The sequence below is a fragment of the Oncorhynchus kisutch genome, linkage group LG14 (assembly GCF_002021735.2).
Source record: "Oncorhynchus kisutch isolate 150728-3 linkage group LG14, Okis_V2, whole genome shotgun sequence".
Taxonomy (NCBI): domain Eukaryota; kingdom Metazoa; phylum Chordata; class Actinopteri; order Salmoniformes; family Salmonidae; genus Oncorhynchus; species Oncorhynchus kisutch.
This window is the reverse complement of record NC_034187.2, coordinates 36,854,147-36,878,801: the sequence shown is the minus strand read 5'-3', so window position 1 is coordinate 36,878,801 and position 24,655 is coordinate 36,854,147. Positions and strand designations below refer to the sequence as shown.

General features: G+C 45.3%; 1 protein-coding gene across 3 annotated transcripts in view; it reads right to left on the bottom strand.

Moving 5' to 3' along the window:
• Positions 1 to 24,655, bottom strand: part of smyd3 (SET and MYND domain containing 3) — a 194,312-nt gene that overhangs the window by 41,942 nt on the left and 127,715 nt on the right. For all 3 annotated transcript variants that reach the window (XR_004202780.1, XM_020500909.2, XM_031788326.1), the window contains exons 7-8: positions 14,539 to 14,641; positions 13,866 to 13,976 (exon numbers count right to left, since the gene is read on the bottom strand). Coding sequence is in view for 2 of the 3 variants with exons in the window: in XM_020500909.2 (XP_020356498.2) it covers positions 13,866 to 13,976; positions 14,539 to 14,641 (214 nt within the window). In the remaining variant the exon portion in view is untranslated. The remainder of the gene's footprint in view (positions 1 to 13,865; positions 13,977 to 14,538; positions 14,642 to 24,655) is intronic.

Here is a 24,655-nt window from a genome sequence, read left to right as displayed (position 1 = left end):
TAAACAGCTACCCTGTGGAATTCCTGCTACTACCTGGACTTTGTTGGAAAGGCTTCCATTAAAGAACACCCTCTGTGTTCTGTTATCTTTACTCTTTATCTTCAATATATCACGGGGTATAAAGCCATAACACATACGTTTTTCCAGCAGCAGACTATGATCGCACTGAAGTCTAACAAAACACCCATTTTTAAATACATTTCTCTCAATCATTAGTCATTTGTGTAAGTGCTGTGCTTGTTGAATGTCCTTCCCTATAAGCATGCTGAAAGTCTATTGATCATTTGTTTACTGTAAAATTGCATTGTATCTGGTCAAACACCATTTTTTTCCAGAAGTTTACTAATGGTTGTTACCAGGCTGATTGGTTTGCTATTTGAGCCAGTAAAGGGGGCTTTACTATTCTTGGGTATCGGAATGACTTTTTCTTCCCTCCAGGGCACACACTTTCTATAGGGCTTAAATTGGAGACATTGACGAAAGGCTAGCTGCTTATAAATGTCTTATAAACATAAACATGATCAAAACACTATCATTGTGGTACTCAGCGTGCTTCTTCAGAACTTTCGACTATATATAATCTATTACTATAAACTATTTACTACTATTTAAGAATGTCCAGATAGCAGTCCCCTGTGGCACTCAAGGTTGACATTTTTATTTTTTATTTTTATGTGGTCAAATGGGTCTTGAAGGACAACTGAAAATGGAAAATGCAAAACAACTCTGCAAACAATTGTGGACTAATGGAAAACACTGGCTGTATGTTAACTTGGAGCCCATGTTTGGCTGAGAGCTCACGGCAGCTTGTCATCACCACCATACACTGCAGGCAGAACGCATCTTCGCCTATTTCTCTGCATCTTCCCTGTCTCTCTCTCCCTCTATCCTTCCCACTCTCTACTTCTTTCTCAAACCCGAGGCTGTCAGCAAGGTGTCAAAGAACCAGAACCACAATACTGACTGACTATCTGTGGTCACGGTGAACCCAAGCAATCTGTGTGTGTGGGTGTGTGTGGTGTGTTTAAAGCTGCTCTAGGCCTGCTAGTGTAAAGAGGACAATAACAGACACTGACAGCCACAGTCAGAACCGGACACCGTGGAGCTGCTTCATATTAAATGATCATCTGAATTTTAGAGCTCTTTCCATGGTATGGGGGTGACTCCCTACGTTATGGGGCTGATGGCTGAGGCAGACTAACATTACAGTCTCAGTTGGAGCAAATATTGAGGTTTTGGTATTTGGGAATTGGGCACTGGCGGTCATGAAATGTTTAATTAATCATGTTCAGCATCTCCAGGTCTCCACGCATACAAGCCGCTGATGGGCGCCTATATAACATACTTTTTTATTTATTTTAAGTTTCATAATATCCAGGATTTATCCAGGAAATCCAGGATTTATTTTAGGCAGGTCTAAAGAAATATTATGATTTGAAGAAAATGTATTTCAGAAGAACAGAATATGAGTTGGCCTCCTGTATGGCTATGTTGAGTGTAAAAGTACCCATTTGAAACAGGTCCTATACTGGATTTAAAGTCATTTGGCAAGTTGTGAATAATACACACCTTAGAATGCCTTAGAAATCAAAACATACATGGGCTGCATGATGCCACTATAGGCTACTGATGATTTGACAAAGGCACACACCCTGTTCTCTCATCAAGTGATCATATTTTCACCCATCGGACTATAGGCAAATGACATTTTCTTTACTAATATGTAACATTGGTTTAGATTTAGATAGGTCCATAGGTTAGATAGGTCCATAGGTTAGATAGGTCCATAGGTTAGATAGGTCCATAGGTTAGATAGGTCCATAGGTTAGATAGGTCCATAGGTTAGATAGGTCCATAGGTTAGATAGGTCCATTGGTTAGATAGGTCCATAGATTTAGATAGGTCCATTGGTTAGATAGGTCCATAGGTTAGATAGGTCCATAGGTTAGATAGGTCCATTGGTTAGATAGGTCCATTGGTTAGATAGGTCCATTGGTTAGATAGGTCCATAGGTTAGATAGGTCCATATGTTAGATAGGTCCATAGGTTAGATAGGTCCATAGGTTAGATAGGTCCATAGGTTAGATAGGTCCATAGGTTAGATAGGTCCATAGGTTAGATAGGTCCATTGGTTAGATAGGTCCATTGGTTAGATAGGTCCATAGGTTAGATAGGTCCATAGGTTAGATAGGTCCATAGGTTAGATAGGTCCATAGGTTAGATAGGTCCATAGGTTAGATAGGTCCATAGGTTAGATAGGTCCATAGGTTAGATAGGTCCATAGGTTAGATAGGTCCATAGGTTAGATAGGTCCATAGGTTAGATAGGTCCATAGGTTAGATAGGTCCATAGGTTAGATAGGTCCATTGGTTAGATAGGTCCATTGGTTAGATAGGTCCATAGATTTAGATAGGTCCATTGGTTAGATAGGTCCATTGGTTAGATAGGTTCATAGGTTAGATAGGTCCATTGGTTAGATAGGTCCATTGGTTAGATAGGTCCATTGGTTAGATAGGTCCATTGGTTAGATAGGTCCATAGGTTAGATAGGTCCATAGGTTAGATAGGTCCACAGGTTAGATAGGTCCATAGGTTAGATAGGTCCATAGGTTAGATAGGTCCATAGGTTAGATAGGTCCATAGGTTAGATAGGTCCATAGGTTAGATAGGTCCATTGTCAAATGGGCAGGAACAGAAGCAGGGGAAGCATGTTATCTGTATGCACTCCTATAGCGAGGCCACTTCCCCACTGGTTCATTTCCTACTTACGTAGGCTACTCAGATTATTTCACTCCATGCGTCAACCACTGTTTGAGGAGCATGCAACCTCTCGCTGTGCAACCTTACGCCCAAACTCTGTATGCCATGGGCTCTCCAACCCTGTTCCTGCAGCTACCCAGTGCTTAATTATTGGGAAACCAAGTGAAATCTGTTCGGGAACATTACAATGAAACACATTTCATTAAACTGTTGACAGCCCCTCTGCGCGCTTGAGATATGTAGGAGAGGGGAGGAGACGGAAACGCACAGGGGTGAGATATTCTGTAGATAAAAGGTCAATACAGTATGTCGGCCTATGAATTATGACAACCAAATACAAATTCACTATACTTGTAGGCTAAATCTGAATTTGTTTAATTTAGGCTAGAGCAATTATGTACCCAAGACATTAAATCTGTATATTTTTTTATGTGTGTAATATGCGGTAGGCTACGCATTGTATAACAGCACAATCATTCATTTAATTCAGGTTTTCTTTCGGTTTTGGGTTCATATATAGGCCTATGTTTATGCATAAGCCCTAATATGCATATGGCTGTTTTTAATTATTCATCGACTTAGAAAGCGCTGGCCATTTCGCTGCGTTAAGGCTTTGAAACAGCATCCTCAATGACACGTTTTCCACTCAGTTTTCAAACTGTTTCTTCTTTCTTCCAATTGCTCCATCATAGTGAGGTGAGTTTTAAAAACGCAAACCGTTTTGATGATTTCTTTTGCATTCATAGAGGGACAATAGAGCCCTGACACCTGATAACCGTTAGCCAGTTTTGTACTACTAACACATGTCAGGAGTGCATGAGACAGGATCAGCTTGACTCAATGGTCATGTAGAATTTTACTGCAGTCCTGACTCATGACTGCCAGGGTCGCGGTAATATGGTCGCAACAGCCCTGCATGGGACACATTTTACTGAAGTAATGATGTATTGTAAAAATGTTACCAAACTAGAGCCTGGCTGCAAACACACACACAGAGAGAAGGTAGTGCTGGGTACCTGCTAGCATACACTGAACAGTTAACAGATATACACACAAACAGAGAGAAGGTAGTGCTGGGTACCTGCTAGCATACACTGAACAGTTAACAGACATACACACACACAGAGAGAAGGTAGTGCTGGGTACCTGCTAGCATACACTGAACAGTTAACAGACATACACACACACACAGAGAAGGTAGTGCTGGGTACCTGCTAGCATACACTGAACAGTTAACAGACATACACGCACACAGAGAGAAGGTAGTGCTGGGTACCTGCTAGCATACACTGAACAGTTAACAGACATACACACACACAGAGAGAAGGTAGTGCTGGGTACCTGCTAGCATACACTGAACAGTTAACAGACATACACACACACACAGAGAGAAGGTAGTGCTGGGTACCTGCTAGCATACACTGAACAGTTAACAGACATACACACACACAGAGAGAAGGTAGTGCTGGGTACCTGCTAGCATACACTGAACAGTTAACAGACATACACACACACAGAGAGAAGGTAGTGCTGGGTACCTGCTAGCATACACTGAACAGTTAACAGACATACACACACACAGAGAGAAGGTAGTGCTGGGTACCTGCTAGCATACACTGAACAGTTAACAGACATACACACACACAGAGAGAAGGTAGTGCTGGGTACCTGCTAGCATACACTGAACAGTTAACAGACATACACACACACACAGAGAGAAGGTAGTGCTGGGTACCTGCTAGCATACACTGAACAGTTAACAGACATACACACACACAGAGAGAAGGTAGTGCTGGGTACCTGCTAGCATACACTGAACAGTTAACAGACATACACACACACAGAGAGAAGGTAGTGCTGGGTACCTGCTAGCATACACTGAACAGTTAACAGACATACACACACACAGAGAGAAGGTAGTGCTGGGTACCTGCTAGCATACACTGAACAGTTAACAGACATACACACACACAGAGAGAAGGTAGTGCTGGGTACCTGCTAGCATACACTGAACAGTTAACAGACATACACACACACAGAGAGAAGGTAGTGCTGGGTACCTGCTAGCATACACTGAACAGTTAACATACACACACACACACACAGAGAAGGTAGTGCTGGGTACCTGCTAGCATACACTGAACAGTTAACAGACATACACACAGAGAGAAGATAACAGAGGCGACAGCTAAAATCCCCAGGCCTGCGTCCCTGTTTTTGAACTGACATCGATGCGTGTCAGCTTTGCAATATTCATCACCCAGTGCTGTGTGTGTCTTCTGAAACTGTCATAGACGAATGAGGAAAGAGCGGGAGCTGCCAGAATGATCTTGTTCCTTTGTCTAGTTTGACAGACAGAAACAACAACAACTCATATGTGCGTTGATCCTCTGACTAGTTTGAGTCTGTTACAATTGCCAGTGTTTAGTGAACCTTAACCCCAATGTGATATATATCACAGAGACCGGTGTTAAACCTAGGGCTGTTGCGGTGACCATATTACTGCCACACAGGCAGTCATGACAGCAGTATATGTGTCGTGTCCCAGGAAATGTCCTTTTAAGTACTCTGGACTTTGGTAGTACCCAACTTGCTAACTACCATCTGGTCCTAATGGCCTGGTACCCTGGACTCTATTATCCCTCTAACCACTCTGACATGAATGCAAATACAGCAAAAACCACATCAAACACTTATTAGTTGAACAGCACGTTGAAACAGTGGAAAACATGGCTGCTGTTCTCCTTCCTGTTTGGCCCTGTCCGGGGGTGTCCTCGGATGGGGCCACAGTGTCTCCTGACCCCTCCTGTCTCAGCCTCCAGTATTTATGCTGCAGTAGTTTATGTGTCGGGGGGCTGGGGTCAGTTTGTTATATCTGGAGTACTTCTCCTGTCCTATTCGGTGTCCTGTGTGAATCTAAGTGTGCGTTCTCTAATTCTCTCCTTCTCTCTTTCTTTCTCTCTCTCGGAGGACCTGAGCCCTAGGACCATGCCCCAGGACTACCTGACATGATGACTCCTTGCTGTCCCCAGTCCACCTGGCCATGCTGCTGTTCCAGTTTCAACTGACCTGAGCCCTAGGACCATGCCCCAGGACTACCTGACATGATGACTCCTTGCTGTCCCCAGTCCACCTGGCCCTGCTGCTGCTCAAGTTTCAACTTCCACCTGACTGTGCTGCTGCTCCAGTTTCAACTGTTCTGCCTTATTATTATTCGACCATGCTGGTCATTTATGAACATTTGAACATCTTGGCCATGTTCTGTTATAATCTCCACCCGGCACAGCCAGAAGAGGACTGGCCACCCCACATAGCCTGGTTCCTCTCTAGGTTTCTTCCTAGGTATTGGCCTTTCTAGGGAGTTTTTCCTAGCCACCGTGCTTCTACACCTGCATTGCTTGCTGTTTGGGGTTTTAGGCTGGGTTTCTGTACAGCACTTTGAGATATCAGCTGATGTACGAAGGGCTATAGAAATACATTTGATTTGATTTGATTTGTTGTTTCAAAAGGCTGCTCACTTTTACTCTCATCCTAGCCATTTCATATGGGCCCTCGCTCCATAATGGGAAAAATATCCTTTCCATGTTATTCAGCCAAGTTCAATTATATTCTTCTTACTATAAAAATCTATAATATAAAATAATGGCACGGGACTTATAAGCATATCTTGTCAGCTAAATGAACTATGGAGAATAGCCAGATAACATACAGTAGGCCAACTCCTATTCTGATTTATTGTGATGGTGTATATTAAATTGATTTATTAGACTTTTAAAAAAAATGTAGGTGTTCATCAGTGGTTTGTATGCTCGGAGGCCTGGAGATGCTCAACATGTTGATGTTAATTAACGGTCAATTACCGTGAGACCGGTGGTCTTTTGCATGACAATAACCGGCTGACAAAATGTCATGACCGCCACAGCCCTAGACACACCTAATGAATTATTGACCATGGAAAGACAGAGGGAGGGAGAGAAAGAAAGAAAGAGAGAGAGAGATAGGGAGGATAGACAAGTAGGGAGAAGGAGCCAGGGATGGAGAGAGGCGAGAGAAAGTGAGGGAGAAAGAGTGAAAGAGGATGCCGGTGATTGTCATTCTCTCAGGGAAGAACAATGGAAGTTGCCGATAATGATGTCTGCAGTGTGTGTGTCCTGCTGTGCGTGCGTTTGTGTGTGTGTGTGTGCGCATGTGTGTGTGTGTGGTTTGCAGCCTGTCAGTGGGGTTGGCGACATGAGAATGTGATCCGAGACAAGACTTATGTTTCTCTACTGCTTTGGTCAGTGTGTGTGTATGTATGTGTGTGACAGGCTTTGGGGACAGATTACATTGGTGTTGACTCAGAAGAAATCCCATCATGCCTTGTGTCTTGAATGTTGTTAATTGCAGTGTCTGCCAAGTGGCAGCTTCTGAAGCCAAACATTATGCAAATCAAGGCTTTTAAGGTGTGCATGTGTGTGTGTGTGTGTGTGTGTGTGTGTGTGTGTGTGTGTGTGTGTGTGTGTGTGTGTGTGTGTGTGTGCATGTGTGTGTGTGTGTGTGTGTGTAGACGTATTATAGTGGGGCGTTGTTTTTTCTGTGCCTCCTACAATAAATCTGTGTGTGACAGCACTGTTGGCTACTGTTAGTGTTTCTCTGTGCAGGTGAACAATAGCTCACAAAGAGATCTGCCTGCAAGCCTTAGGCATCACATCACTACACACACACTCACGCTCGCACACACACACACACTACAAAGACTGAGGAAGACAATACGAGTCAATCTCAAAAGCCAACTTTCCAGTAGATTGAAAAGCTTTTTCTGATAGAAAAATGGGGAGAGGGTGAGAGATAGAAAGAACAAGAGAGAGAGATCAAGAGAGAAGGGGAGGGGAGGGGGGGTAGAGAAGAAATGAGCGAGAGAAACAACTTGAGCAAATCAAATCACTATCCATCAACGAATACCCTGGAGATGCTTCTGATCCCTCACACCAGCTTCTACCAAGAGGACTGGCTGTAATGCACGGTCTGGTGTTGCTGGTTCAAGCCCTGCTACAGCTGCTCCACTTCAATCGCTACACTGAGATAGATGATGAGATGGGTGGTCCTGTGTATGATTCAACAGGGCTCATTATAGAAAACACTGTTCAATCTTCTCCCCCCTGCCTTCTTCCTGTCCTCTTTCGCTCTCTCCATCTCCTCACTTCCATCGTTTTAATACCTCGACTCCATTGCACATCCCAGCCTAGTCTCCGTGGCCTGGAGATGGCCTTGGAGCATGAAATTATACTTCTTAATTACAGCCTTTCACGGGTGGTGGGAGCGTGAGTGTGTGTGTGTGTATGTGTGTGTGTGTGTGTGTGTGAGATCAAATCAAATCAAATTGTATTGGTCACATACACATGGTTAGCAGATGTTAATGCGAGTGTAGCGAAATGCTTGTGCTTCTAGTTCCGACCATACAGTAATATCTAACAAGTAATATAACAATTTCACAACAACTACCTTTTACACACACAAGGGTAAAGGAATGAATAAGAATATTACATATAAATATATGGATGAGAGATGGCCGAACGGCATAGGCAAGATGCAGTAGATGGTATAGAGTACAGTATATACATATGAGATGCGTAATGTAGGGTATGTAAACATTATATAAAGTGGCATTGTTTAAAGTGACTAGTGATACATTAATTACATCACATGTTTTATTATTAAAGTGGCTAGAGATTAGAGTCAGTATGTTGGCAGCAGCCACTCAATGTTAGTGATGGCTGTTTAACAGTCTGATGGCCTTGAGATAGAAGCTATTTTTCAGTCTCTCGGTCCCAGCTTTGATGCACCTGTACTGACCTCGCCTTCTGGATGATAGAGGGGTGAACAGGCAGTGGCTCGGGTGGTTGTTGTCCTTGACAATCTTTTTGGCCTTCCTGTGACATCGGGTGGTGTAGGTGTCCTGGAGGGCAGGTAGTTTGCCCCCAGGCTGTTGCACCTTCTTTACCACACTGTCTGTGTGGGTGGACCATTTCAGTTTGTCCGTCGAGGAAGTTCAAACTTTCCACCTTCTCCACTACTGTCCCGTTGATGTGGATAGGGGGGTGCTCCCTCTGCTGTTTCCTGAAGTCCACGATCATCTCCTTTGTTTTGTTGACGTTGAGTGTGAGGTTATTTTCCTGACACCACACTCCGAGGACCCTCACCTCCTCCCTGTAGGCCGTCTCGTCGTTGTTGGTAATCAAGCCTACCACTGTAGTCTCATTTGCAAACTTGATGATTGAGTTGGAGGCGTGCATGGCCACGCAGTCATGGGTGAACAGGGAGTACAGGAGAGGACTGAGAACGCACCCTTGTGGGGCTCCAGTATTGAGGATCAGCGGGGTGGAGATGTTGTTTCCTACCCTCACCACCTTGGGGCGTCCTGTTAGAAAGTCCAGGACCCAGTTTCTAAAGGGCAGGGTCGAGACCCAGGGCCTCGAGCTTAATGACGAGTTTGGAGGGTACTATAGTGTTAAATGCTGAGCTGTAGTTGATGAACAGCATTCTTACATAGGTATTCCTCTTGTCCAGATGGGATAGGGCAGTGTGCAGTGCGATGTCGATTGCATCGTCTGTGGACCTATTGGGGCGGTAAGCAAATTGGAGTGGGTCTAGGGTGTCAGGTAAGGTGGAGGTGATATGATCCTTAACTAATCTCTCAAAGCACTTCATGATGACGGAACTGAGTGCCACGGGGCAGTAGTCGTTTAGCGCAGTTACCAATGGTGGCCCTCTTGAAGCATTTGAGAACTGCAGACTGGGATGGGGATTGATTGAATATGTCTGTAAACACACCAGCCAGCTGGTAGGCGCATGCTCTGAGGATGCGGCTGGGGATGCCGTCTGGGCCTGCAGCCTTACGAGCGTTAACACGTTTAAATGTTTTACTCATGTTGGCTGCGGTGAAGGAGAGCCCGCAGGTTTTGGTAGCGGGCCGTGTCTGTGGCACTGTATTGTCCTCAAAGCGAGCAAAGAAGTTGTTTAGTTTGTCTGGGAGCAAGACGTCGTGGTCCACGACGGGGCTGGTTTTCATTTTGTAGTCCGTGATTAACTGTAGACCCTGCCACATACCTGTCGTGTCTGAGCCATTGAACTGCGGAGGGAATAGCTACACTGTTTGTATTCGGTCATGTTTCCGGTCGCCTTGTTCTGATTAAAAGCAGTGGTTTGCACTTTCAGTTTTGCACGAATGCTTTCATAAATCCATGGTTTCTGGTTGGGGAAGGTTTTAATAGTTGCCGTGAGTACAATATCACCGATGCACTTGCTAATAAACTCGCTCACCGAATCAGCGTATACATCAATGTTGTTGTTCGACGCTATCCGGAACATATCCCAGTCCACGTGATCGAAGCAGTCTTGAAGCATGTAATGAGTTTGGTCGGACCAGCGTTGAACAGACCTGAGCACAGGTGTTTCCTGTTTTAGTTTCTGTCTATAGGCTGGGAGCAACAAAATGGAGTCGTGGTCAGATTTGCCGAAAGGAGGGCGAGGGAGGGCTTTGTATGCGTTCTGGAAGTTGACCACGACTCCATTTTGTTGATCCCTGCCTACAGACAGAAACTAAAACAAGAGGCTCCCACGCTGAGGTCTGTCCAACGCTGGTCCGACCAAGCTGACTCCACACTCCAAGACTGCTTCCATCACGTGGACTGGGAGATGTTTCGTATTGCGTCAGATAACAACATTGACGAATACGCTGATTCGGTTTGCGAGTTCATGAGAACGTGCGTTGAAGATGTCGTTCCCATAGCAACGATTAAAACATTCCCTAACCAGAAACCGTGGATTGATGGCAGCATTCGTGTGAAACTGAAAGCGCGAACCACTGCTTTTAATCAGGGCAAGGTGTCTGGTAACATGACCGAATACAAACAGTGCAGCTATTCCCTCCGCAAGGCTATCAAACAAGCTAAGCGCCAGTACAGAGACAAAGTAGAATCTCAATTCAACGGCTCAGACACAAGAGGTATGTGGCAGGGTCTACAGTCAATCACGGACTACAGGAAGAAATCCAGCCCAGTCACGGACCAGGATGTCTTGCTCCCAGGCAGACTAAATAACTTTTTTGCCCGCTTTGAGGACAATACAGTGCCACTGACACGGCCTGCAACGAAAACATGCGGTCTCTCCTTCACTGCAGCCGAGGTGAGTAAGACATTTAAACGTGTTAACCCTCGCAAGGCTGCAGGCCCAGACGGCATCCCCAGCCGCGCCCTCAGAGCATGCGCAGACCAGCTGGCCGGTGTGTTTACGGACATATTCAATCAATCCCTATACCAGTCTGCTGTTCCCACATGCTTCAAGAGGGCCACCATTGTTCCTGTTCCCAAGAAAGCTAAGGTAACTGAGCTAAACGACTACCGCCCCGTAGCACTCACATCCGTCATCATGATGTGCTTTGAGAGACTAGTCAAGGACCATATCACCTCCACCCTACCTGACACCCTAGACCCACTCCAATTTGCTTACCGCCCAAATAGGTCCACAGACGATGCAATCTCAACCACACTGCCCTAACCCATCTGGACAAGAGGAATACCTATGTGAGAATGCTGTTCATCGACTACAGCTCGGCATTCAAAACCCTAGTACCCTCCAAGCTCGTCATCAAGCTCGAGACCCTGGGTCTCGACCCCGCCCTGTGCAACTGGGTACTGGACTTCCTGACGGGCCGCCCCCAGGTGGTGAGGGTAGGCAACAACATCTCCTCCCCGCTGATCCTCAACACTGGGGCCCCACAAGGGTGCGTTCTGAGCCCTCTCCTGTACTCCCTGTTCACCCACGACTGCGTGGCCACGCACGCCTCCAACTCAATCATCAAGTTTGCGGACGACACAACAGTGGTAGGCTTGATTACCAACAACGACGAGACGGCCTACAGGGAGGAGGTGAGGGCCCTCGGAGTGTGGTGTCAGGAAAATAACCTCACACTCAACGTCAACAAAACTAAGGAGATGATTGTGGACTTCAGGAAACAGCAGAGGAACACCCCCCTATCCACATCGATGGAACAGTAGTGGAGAGGGTAGCAAGTTTTAAGTTCCTCGGCATACACATCACAGACAAACTGAATTGGTCCACTCACACAGACAGCATCGTGAAGAAGGCGCAGCAGCGCCTCTTCAACCTCGGGAGGCTGAAGAAATTCGGCTTGTCACCAAAAGCACTCACAAACTTCTACAGATGCACAATCGAGAGCATCCTGGCGGGCTGTATCACCGCCTGGTATGGCAACTGCACCGCCCTCAACCGTAAGGCTCTCCAGAGGGTAGTGAGGTCTGCACAACGCATCACCGGGGGCAAACTACCTGCCCTCCAGGACACCTACACCACCCGATGCTACAGGAAGGCCATAAAGATCATCAAGGACATCAACCACCCGAGCCACTGCCTGTTCACCCCGCTGTCATCCAGAAGGCGAGGTCAGTACAGGTGCATCAAAGCTGGGACCGAGAGACTGAAAAACAGCTTCCATCTCAAGGCCATCAGACTGTTAAACAGCCACCACTAACATTGAGTGGCTGCTGCCAACACACTGTCAATGACACTGACTCAACTCCAGCCACTTTAATAATGGGAATTGATGGGAAATGATGTAAATATATCACTAGCCACTTTAAACAATGCTACCTTATATAATGTTACTTACCCTACATTATTCATCTCATATGCATACGTATATACTGTACTCTATATCATCGACTGCATCCTTATGTAATACATGTATCACTAGCCACTTTAACTATGCCACTTTGTTTACATACTCATCTCATATGTTATACTGTACTCGATATCATCTACTGTATCTTGCCTATGCTGCTCTGTACCATCACTCATTCATATATCCTTATGTACATATTATTTATCCCCTTACACTGTGTATAAGACAGTAGTTTTTTGGAATTGTTAGTTAGATTACTTGTTCGTTATTACTGCATTGTCAGAACTAGAAGCACAAGCATTTCGCTACACTCGCATTAACATCTGCTAACCATGTGTATGTGACAAATAACATTTGATTTGATTTGATTTGATTTAACAATGATCCAACATTTTTCCAGCCCGGGTTGCGCATTCGATATGCTAATCAAATTTAGGGAGCCTTGTTTTCAGATTAGCCTTGTTAAAATCCCCAGCTACAATAAATGCAGCCTCAGGATATGTGGTTTCCAGTTCACATAGGTCAGAGAGGAAGAAATGACTACTTCTCTATGTCTTGCTGCTCCTTGGAGTGAGAATGGTATTTTTCTTCTGAAAAGAAATGTCTTTATGCTCACATTCACACAAACACTTTATTATGCTGATAAAGTGAATGTGTTAATTACAGAGCAGAAAGCTGAACAGGCCGTGAAATTACAACTGACATACTGTTGATACTAGATCATTATCTGTTTATGAGAGAGCTGTGTGTGTGTGTGTGTGTGTGTGTGTGTGTGTGTGTGTGTGTGTGTGTGTGTGTGTGTGTGTGTGTGTGTGTGTGTGTGTGTGTGTGTGTGTGTGTGTGTGTGTGTGTGTGTGTGTGTGTGTGTGTGTGCGCGCATGAGTGTACGTGTGAGAGAGAGAGAGCTGAATAAATGTCAGGTTAATCACATGTTCATTAATAGCAGAGTGAAAATTGAAAGCAGCCAATCTAAAACGTCTAGAGAGCACTGACTCTGTGTCATAAAAAGCTGGTTCAAGTCCACAGCATGCCTCAGAGCTGACAGGTGGAGGGCAGAGGGGGAGAAGGGGGGAGGGATGGAGAGGGATGGTGGACGACTGACAGCCTGAAAGATAAGGAGAGAGAGAAAGGGAGAATAAGACGGATGGAGATCGGTATTGAAGTAGAAAGTGGTGGATGTATTATTTTTCCTCTTCCCCTGATAAGGACGGGGAACTTAGAGACAGGTGGAGGGAGAGAGGGCGAGAAGAGGCAGAGCATGACAGAGAGGGCGAGGAGAGTGGGGAAATAAGAAGGGACGACAGAGTGAGAGGAGGAGACGAGAAAGCCGCAGGTACACAGACACACGGCAGGCTTCAGTGGTCACACCGAGACCATGCTGACACAGTGAACAGCGAGTGTGTTTGTGTGTGTGGCAGTAGTCTTACCATGTCTGCAGTGGTGCATCGTTGACACTGGCAGGTGAAATGGTACTGCTCCTCTAGCTGAGTCTGTCTGTCTCTGGTAGGAGCCAACGAACCAATGTAACTAATAGTCAACTAGGTAGAGGTAGAGAGAGAGAGGTAGAGAGAGAGAGGTAGAGAGAGAGGGAGAGAGAGAGAGAGGTAGAGAGGTAGAGGTAGAGAGAGAGGTAGAGAGAGAGAGGTAGAGAGAGAGAGAGGTAGAGAGAGAGAGAGGTAGAGAGAGAGAGAGGTAGAGAGAGAGGTAGAGAGAGAGGTAGAGAGAGAGAGGTAGAGTGAGAGGTAGAGAGAGAGAGAGAGGTAGAGAGGTAGAGAGAGAGAGGTAGAGAGAGAGAGAGAGAGAGAGAGAGAGAGAGAGAGAGAGAGAGAGAGCGAGCGAGAGAGAGAGAGAAAGAGAGAGAGAGAGAGAGAGAGAGAGGGAGAGAGAAAGAGAAAGAGAGAGAGACAGAGCGAGAGAGAGGGAGAGAGAAAGAGAGAAAGAGAGAGGGAGAGAGAGAGAGAGAGAGAGAGAGAGAGAGAGAGAGAGAGACAGAGAGACAGAGAGAGAGACAGAGAGACAGAGAGAGAGACAGAGAGACAGAGAGATCACCGTTTTTTTATTTGCATCCTGCCTCAAGTCGACCAAAATCACACAAAGTACCTCGTCAGCAGGTCGCATGTCTCTGGCGGCTCGGAGGTGGAGTGTTTCCCCCTCAAACAGCATCACACAGCTGGGCCTGCAGTCATGGTTCAGCAACGACATACTGGGGAGGGAGAGAGGAGGTTAGCGCGTGTGTGACAGAGACCAAGAGATTGAGAAAGAGAGATTGACGTGATGTCATTGACACACTCATCACATTGTTGGTTATTCTCACACTCAGACACAAAGTCTTACAGGGCCGTTTAGCACTCTGTGTGTGTGTGTGTGTGTGTATGAGAACCGGTTACAGTGAGCATCAGTAATACTGTAGATAGGTTGGTTGTGTAGCAGGGCTGGTTTACATGCAGATATGATCTTTAAGTAATGCCACACAATCTCCCGTCCCCTCCTCTCCTCATCCCTCCCGTCCTCTCCTCTCCTCATCCCTCCCGTCCTCATCCCTCCTGTCCTCTCCTCTCTCCTCATCCCTCCCGTCCTCTCCTCATCCCTCCCGTCCTCTCCTCTCTCCTCTCTTCGAGATGTTCTCATGGTTACTGTTCAGAGAAACTGGAACAAAGAGCTTTGAAAGTCACCCAAATAGCCTGCACCCCACACACACCCAATCACACCACGGTGATGTAACAAGAAATGACAAGGTGACAATGAAGTGACAGACAGCGATGAGGCGTGAATGATGTGTCACGATGATCCATTTTGACTGGTCTGTGTCATTGCTCCTCAACCCCGTCGCAGAGGTCCACCAAGCCCTGCACAAACACACTGATGACCTCATCACAAAGCCCTTGATTAGCTGGATCAGTGTTTCGACTGTCAGGTGGTCCCCTAGTTGAAGGTTTGGGTAGCACTTCCGTCTGCCAATGCCTTCCTCTCTGCGTCTGGCCAGTGTTGACATCAGGCATCCGTGTTTACGTTTAAACAACACTTGGATGTTCTTACGTCTCTGTTTGGTCTTTTATGAATCCACACACACACACACACACACACACACACACACACACACACACACACACACACACACACACACACACACACACACACACACACACACACACACACACACACACACACTTAATGATAGGGTGTGTGTATCATTACACCTCTCCTAAAACATCCATTACCAACCAACCAGGACTGTGGGAAATGTAATGGTCTGTGTTTCTATACCTGTGTTGATCTGTTCAGTGGTACTAACTCCACCTCCTCCTGGGTTCATTACACATAGTGTAGAGGCTCTCCCGCGGTGTTTCTAATGTTTCTGCTAACCATTTCTAACCACGAACCTAATCATTTACACCAACCATTCAGTATATTATAATCAAAACATGGACTTTCTTTCTTTAAAGCTCGATCATTTGACAAAACGGGGTACTTGTCCTTTTAGATACTTATGGACCCTCCATCTTGATGCTAGAATCCTTAGTTGCTACATCCATTTCCGGATGTATAAATGAATAATATTTACAAATGTATTCTTGCAGAATATAACTTATAAATGCCTCATGAGCGGAGTTCAACTGTCGTACCCCATCAGAACCCCAAACATAAGCTTGTTTTTACTCCACATTGTTTACATTTACGTTGTTTACAAACAAACACTATACAGCCTCAAAGCATTTTAGGGAAGTACATCTCTTCTTTCATGAACGATTTGTTTATGCATCTAGAATGCATGGGCATCCGATACAGGAACGATACGTCTAAGTTTGAAATGATTCGGTGTGATTCGGGTTTGATTAGAGCAACGAATTGATGCGATTCTGATGAACTGTTTTGTTGTTGTTGAATGAACACATTCATTTTCCATTTTAAATGAACATCTGCTGCTGAAGGGAGATCAGGAGCTGGGCCTCTGAGCTAGACCTGTGTGAAATTAAGATAGACCTGTCTGAAATTAAGCTAGACCTGTGTGAAATTAAGATAGACATGTCTGAAATTAAGATAGACCTGTCTGAAATGAAGATAGACCTGTCTGAAATGAAGATAGACCTGTCTGAAATTAAGATAGACCTGTCTGAAATTAAGCTAGACCTGTCTGAAATTAAGCTAGAATTAAGCTAGACCTGTCTTCTCTAAACTGAGTGGCCCTCTGTTAGTGTGCGTGCGTATGTGTGTGTGTGTGTGTGTGTGTGTGTCAATGATCTGTGTAGGTACCTGAGCTGAGCCATTGGGCAGACTGAGCATCTAGCACCCCTCTTACCAGATTAGGGGTGCAGAGAATGTATGTTATTTGTCCCCTCACTTTTTTAAAATCTGAAATCACCCACTGATGAACTTGTCATTTTTGCACAGTCTCGAAAGCTAATGTTTTAGACTGTTTGGAATTTTACGGAGAGGTTCTCCCGCTGTCGACCGATGAATGCGAAATGATTGCTGTCCTTCACGAAATGAACCTGTTCATGTAAACATGACTAAATACACTGACTGTTTAAAGCAAAACTACCAAAACGATTTATTTTGGTGAACCTGAACAATCTAAATAATATAATGATTGAAAACCCCAATCAGCAGTTAGATGTGAGTTGCGCCCCATTCCGGTAGGCTGTACAACTCTGGTAAAACCAGTGGTGTGTATTCATGCCATGAATACAAATAAATATCTAATAATCAACCATTTTTTTTTTTACATCTTTTGTCTCTCTGTGTTTCATCATTATCCTTCAACTCGCTAGAGGCTGAATCACAGGAGAAAGCAACCGAGCGAGGGAAACAGCGCCCCTCTGTTTCTCTACATGTAGGCCATCTCAAATCAAGTCAAATCAAATGTATTTGTCACATACACATGGTTAGCAGATGTTAATGCGAGTGTAGCGAAATGCTTGTGCTTCTAGTTCCGACAATGCAGTAATAACCAACGAGGTCTGCACTGTGCAGACCTCACTACCCTCTGGAGAGCCTTACGGTTGTGGGAGGAGCAGTTGCCGTACCAGGCGGTGATAATGCCCGACAGGATGCTCTCGATTGTGCATATGTAGAAGTTTGTGAGTGCTTTTGGTGACAAGCCGAATTTCTTCAGCCTCCTGAGGTTGAAGAGGCACTGCTGCGTCTTCTTCACCATGCTGTCTGTGTGGGTGGACCAATTCAGTTTGTCCGTGATGTGTACGCCGAGGAACTTAAAAACGTACTACCCTCTCCACTACGGTCCCATCGATGTGGATAGGGGGGTGCTCCCTCTGCTGTTTCCTGTAGTCCACAATCATCTCCTTAGTTTTATTGACGTTGAGTGTGACTTCCGGCGCCAACAGAGATGGCCGCCTCGCTTCGCGTTCCTAGGAAACTATGCAGTATTTAGTTTTTTTACATGTTATTTCTTACATTGGTACCCCAGGTAATTTTAGGTTTCATTACATACAGTCGGGAGGAACTACTGAATATAAGAGCAACATCAACTCACCATCATTACAACCAGGAATATGACTTTCGCGAAGAGGATCCTGTGTTCGGCCTTCCACCCAGGACAACGGAATGGATCCCAGCCTGCGACCCAAAACAACGACTTCGTAAAAGAGGCAAACGAAGCGGTCTTCTGGTCAGGCTCCGGAGACATCGCGCACCACTCCCTAGCATTCTACTCGCCAATGTCCAGTCACTTGACAACAAGGTTGATGAAATCCGAGCAAGAGTAGCATTCCAGAGAGACATCAGAGACTGTAACGTTCTTTGCTTCAAGGAAACATGGCTCACTCGAGAGACGCTAACGGAATCGGTGCAGCCAGCTGGTTTCTCCACGCATCGCGCCGACAGAAACAAACATCTTTCTGGTAAGAAGAGGGACGGGGGCGTATGCCTTATGATTAACGCTACGTGGTGTGATCACAACAACATACAGGAACTCAAGTCCTTCTGTTCACCTGACTTATAATTCCTCACAATCAAATGTCGACCGCATTATCTACCAAGGGAATTCTCTTCGATTATAATCACAGCCGTATATATTCCCCCTCAAGCAGACACACCGATGGCCCTGAACGAACTTTATTTGACTCTTTGCAAACTGGAAACCACATATCCTGAGGCTGCATTCATCGTAGCTGGGGATTTTAACAAGGCTAATCTGAAAACAAGACTCCCTAAATTGTATCAGCATATCGATTGAGCAACCAGGGCTGGTAAAACCTTGGATCATTGCTATTCTAACTTCCGCGACGCATACAAGGCCCTCCCCCACCCTCCTTTCGGAAAAGCTGACCACGACTCCATTTTGTTACTCCCTGCCTACAGACAGAAACTAAAACAAGAAGCTCCAGCGCACAGGTCTGTTCAACGCTGGTCCGACCAATCCGAATCCACGCTTCAAGACTGCTTCAATCACGTGGATTGAGATATGTTTCGCATTGCTTCCAACAACAACATTGACGAATACGCTGATTCAGTGAGCGAGTTCATTAGAAAGTGCATTGACAATGTCGTTCCCATAGCAACGATAAAACATTCCCAAACCAGAAACCGTGGATTGATGGCAGCATTCGCGTGAAACTGAAAGCGCGAACCACTGCTTTGAACCAGGGCAAGGTGACCGGAAACATGACCGAATACAAACAGTGTAGCTATTCCCTCCGCAAGGCAATCAAACAAGCTAAGCGTCAGTATAGAGACAAAGTAGAGTCACAATTCAACGGCTCAGACACAAGAGGTATGTGGCAGGGTCTACAGACAATCACAGATTACAAAAAGAAAACCAGCCCCGTCACGGACCAGGATGTCTTGCTCCCAGGCAGACGAAATTACTTTTTTGCCCGCTTTGAGGACAATACAGTGCCACTGACACGGCCCGCAACCAAAACCTGCGGACTCTCCTTCACTGCAGCCGACGTGAGTAAAACATTTAAAAGTGTTAACCCTCGCAAGGCTGCAGGCCCAGACGGCATCCCCAGCCGCGTCCTCAGAGCAAGCGCAGACCAGCTGGCTGGTGTGTTTACGGACATATTCAATCAATCCTTATCCCAGTCTGCTGTTCCCACATGCTTCAAGAGGGCTAAAGAAAGCTAAGGTAACTGAGCTAAATGCCTACCGCCCCGTAGCACTCACTTCCGTCATCATGAAGTGCTTTGAGAGACTAGTCAAGGACCATATCACCTCCACCCTACCTGACACCCTAGACCCACTCCAATTTGCTTACCGCCCAAATAGGTCCACAGACGACGCAATCTCAACCACACTGCACACTGCCCTAACCCATCTGGACAAGAGGATCTATCTGATGCTGTTTGGTCCAAACGAGTATGACATTGTTGCCGTCCGTAGCATTTAAGGCAAGGGAAGCCAGTTTGGATTTGGCGTCACTCCTATCAAATCCCATTGACAGCATAAGTCATTGACAAAAAAAATGTAATTGTTGCATCTCGTTGTGTTGTTGTCCTCCGGTGACTAGCTGGCTAAAATAGCCCCTTTCCTAAATTGGCAATGAATGGAGATAGGGATTTGGACTCATGGTTTTACTTAATTCTCTGTACTGGCCAATGATTATAACGGTGATTCTGATCCAACCATTAATTCATACATTGTTGTGCCCCTGGCCTGAGAGGATGGAAGTTTAACATGTAGCTAGGAGTAGAAGGCTAATGTTAACTAACTAACGTTGCCCATGAATGGAAGTTAGGCTAGCGAGCAAGCATTTTAGCCAGGTAGCCTAGGACAACAAAAACTAAAACTGTGTACTGTATGACAGTGTGTCATCAACATGAAAGAGAGGAGGATGGCATTGGCATTTCTCTACAAGTAGGGTGAGTCAACAGGTTTTTCCTACTTGCACGAAATGCGCGCACAAACACACACACACACACACGCACACACACGCACGCGCACAAATCAGAACCATGGACAGCCACATCATATTTGGCTTACGTTGATTGGACTAAATTGTTATTGGTATCTTTTAGTTGTCACTCTATTAGACTAAGCAGAGGTGATTTGATGATGTTGGAATGGTGCTGGAATGGTGGAGGCAGCTCCTGTTTTCTTTGCGACTTGCGTTAATTCTCTGTGGTTCTAAATCAATAGTTGTTTAGGGGTCCGAAAATGTGGGAAACATTAAATTGCTCGACCATGCTGCAGGTCATGCAACAGACTGCTACTGTACATGCAATATGTTTTGTTAACTTCACCAGAGAGAGGTTGCTATCTGGTTTTGTGATAAAACATAAAGTTGTGGTTCAATTTATTCTACCACTATCTTAATGTCTTGGCCTTTAGGCCTAACAAAGGCATATATAACTAACAGGTTATAGAGCAAACAACGCAATTATCACAACACAGAGGTTGTAATATGGCTTTTTTGGGGCGGGAGCTTGGCCTCCCCTGTTATTTAACCCACGCACCGCTACTGGGTAAAACACCATTTTATACAGCGCATTTGGGAACAATTACCCAGCAAATTACATTGTCACTCAACAAGTAAAGCCTATGATTTGACATTGGGAATGCCATTTTACCTATCAGAACAGGCCTCTCGTTTGCGCACACAGCTGTGCTTCCCACACTTTGGGCATCAGTGACTCATACAGTGCACTAAGAAAGTGTTCAGACCCCTTGACCTTTTCCACATTTTGTTACATTTCAACCTTATTGTCACGCCCCGACCTTAGAGAGCCTTTTTATTCTCTATTTTGGTTAGGTCAGGGTGTGACTAGGGTGGGTATTCTAATTTTGTTATTTCTAACAATCTTTGTCCCCATGTGCATTTGCAAACCGTAGTCTGGCTTTTTTATGGCGGTTTTGGAGCAGTGGCTTCTTCCTTGCTGAGCGGCCTTTCAGGTTATGTCAATATAGGACTCGTTTTACTGTGGAAATAGATACTTGTGTACCTGGAAATTGCTCCCAAGGATGAACCAGACTTGTGGAGGTCTACAATTGTTTTTCTGAAGTCTTGGCTGATTTATTTCGATTTTTCCATGATGTTAAGCAAAGAGGTACTGAGTTTGAAGGTAGTCCTTGAAATACATCCACAGGTACACCTCCAATTGACTCAAATTATGTCAATTAGCCTATCAGAAGCTTCTAAAGCCATGACACCATTTTCTGGAATTTTCCAAGCTGTTTAAAGGCACAGCCAACTTAGTGTATATAAACTTCTGACTCACTGAAATTGTGATACAGTGAATTATAAGTGAAATAATCTGTCTGTAAAGAATTGTTGGAAAAATTACTTGTGTCATGCATAAAGTAGATCTCCTAACCAACTTGCCAAAACTAAAGTTTGTTAACAAGAAATTTGTGGAGTGGTTGAAAAAAAGAGTTTTAATGACTCCAAACTAAGTGTATGTATACTTCCGACTTCAACTGTATATAAAATAAATATATCGGAAATATCAAATCAATTTTTATTTGTCACATGTGCCAAATACTTATGTTAACCAACAACCCCTTAACCAACAATGCTTTAAGAAGTTAAGAAAAAAATAAGTGTTAAGTACAGAGTCAATGTGGAGGCTATATACAGGGTGTTACGGTACAGAGTCAATGTGGAGGCTATATACAGGGTGTTACGGTACAGAGTCAATGTGGAGGCTATATACAGGGTGTTACGGTACAGAGTCAATGTGGAGGCTATATACAGGGTGTTACGGTACAGAGTCAATGTGGAGGCTGTATACAGGGTGTTACGGTACAGAGTCAATGTGGAGGCTATATACAGGGTGTTACGGTACAGAGTCAATATGGAGGCTATATACAGGGGGTACTGGTACAGAGTCAATGTGGAGGCTATATACAGGGGGTACCGGTACAGAGTCAATGTGGAGGCTATATACAGGGTGTACCGGTACAGAGTCAATGTGGAGGCTATATACAGGGTGTACCGGTACAGAGTCAATGTGGAGGCTATATACAGGGTGTACCGGTACAGAGTCAATGTGGAGGCTATATACAGGGTGTACCGGTACAGAGTCAATGTGGAGGCTATATACAGGGTGTACCGGTACAGAGTCAATGTGGAGGCTATATACAGGGTGTACAGGTACAGAGTCAATGTGGAGGCTATATACAGGGTGTACCGGTACAGAGTCAATGTGGAGGCTATATACAGGGTGTACTGGTACAGAGTCAATGTGGAGGCTATATACAGGGTGTACCGGTACAGAGTCAATGTGGAGGCTATATACAGGGTGTTACGGTACAGAGTCAATGTGGAGGCTATATACAGGGTGTTACGGTACAGAGTCAATGTGGAGGCTATATACAGGGTGTTACGGTACAGAGTCAATGTGGAGGCTGTATACAGGGTGTTACGGTACAGAGTCAATGTGGAGGCTATATACAGGGTGTTACGGTACAGAGTCAATATGGAGGCTATATACAGGGGGTACTGGTACAGAGTCAATGTGGAGGCTATATACAGGGGGTACCGGTACAGAGTCAATGTGGAGGCTATATACAGGGTGTACCGGTACAGAGTCAATGTGGAGGCTATATACAGGGTGTACCGGTACAGAGTCAATGTGGAGGCTATATACAGGGTGTACCGGTACAGAGTCAATGTGGAGGCTATATACAGGGTGTACCGGTACAGAGTCAATGTGGAGGCTATATACAGGGTGTACCGGTACAGAGTCAATGTGGAGGCTATATACAGGGTGTACAGGTACAGAGTCAATGTGGAGGCTATATACAGGGTGTACCGGTACAGAGTCAATGTGGAGGCTATATACAGGGTGTACTGGTACAGAGTCAATGTGGAGGCTATATACAGGGTGTACCGGTACAGAGTCAATGTGGAGGCTATATACAGGGTGTTACGGTACAGAGTCAATGTGGAGGCTATATACAGGGTGTTACGGTACAGAGTCAATGTGGAGGCTATATACAGGGTGTTACGGTACAGAGTCAATGTGGAGGCTATATACAGGGTGTTACGGTACAGAGTCAATGTGGAGGCTGTATACAGGGTGTTACGGTACAGAGTCAATGTGGAGGCTATATACAGGGTGTTACGGTACAGAGTCAATATGGAGGCTATATACAGGGGGTACTGGTACAGAGTCAATGTGGAGGCTATATACAGGGGGTACCGGTACAGAGTCAATGTGGAGGCTATATACAGGGTGTACCGGTACAGAGTCAATGTGGAGGCTATATACAGGGTGTACCGGTACAGAGTCAATGTGGAGGCTATATACAGGGTGTACCGGTACAGAGTCAATGTGGAGGCTATATACAGGGTGTACCGGTACAGAGTCAATGTGGAGGCTATATACAGGGTGTACCGGTACAGAGTCAATGTGGAGGCTATATACAGGGTGTACAGGTACAGAGTCAATGTGGAGGCTATATACAGGGTGTACCGGTACAGAGTCAATGTGGAGGCTATATACAGGGTGTACTGGTACAGAGTCAATGTGGAGGCTATATACAGGGTGTACCGGTACAGAGTCAATGTGGAGGCTATATACAGGGTGTACCGGTACAGAGTCAATGTGGAGGCTATATACAGGGGGTACCGGTACAGAGTCAATGTGGAGGCTATATACAGGGTGTTACGGTACAGAGTCAATGTCTGCCGAAATTGTTGCCACCCCTATTACTAGCCTGTTCAACCTCTCTTTCATGTCGTCTGAGACTCCCAAAGATTGGAAAGCAGCTGCGGTCATCCCCCTCTTCAAAGGGGGACACACTCTTGACCCAAACTGCTACAGACCTATATCTATCCTACCATGCCTTTCTAAGGTCTTCGAAAGACAAGTCAACAAACAGATTACCGACCATTTCGAATCTCACCATACCTTCTCTGCTATGCAATCTGGTTTCAGAGCTGGTCATGGGTGCACCTCAGCCACGCTCAAGGTCCTAAACGATATCTTAACAGCCATCGATAAGAAACATTACTGTGCAGCCGTATTCATTGATCTGGCCAAGGCTTTCGACTCTGTCAATCACCACATCCTCATCGGCAGACTCGACAGCCTTGGTTTCTCAAATGATTGCCTCGCCTGGTTCACCAACTACTTCTCTGATAGAGTTCAGTGTGTCAAATTGGAGGGTCTGCTGTCCGGACCTCTGGCAGTCTCTATGGGGGTGCCACAGGGTTCAATTCTTGGACCGACTCTCTTCTCTGTATACATCAATGAGGTCGCTCTTGCTGCTGGTGAGTCTCTGATCCACCTCTAAGCAGACGACACCATTCTGT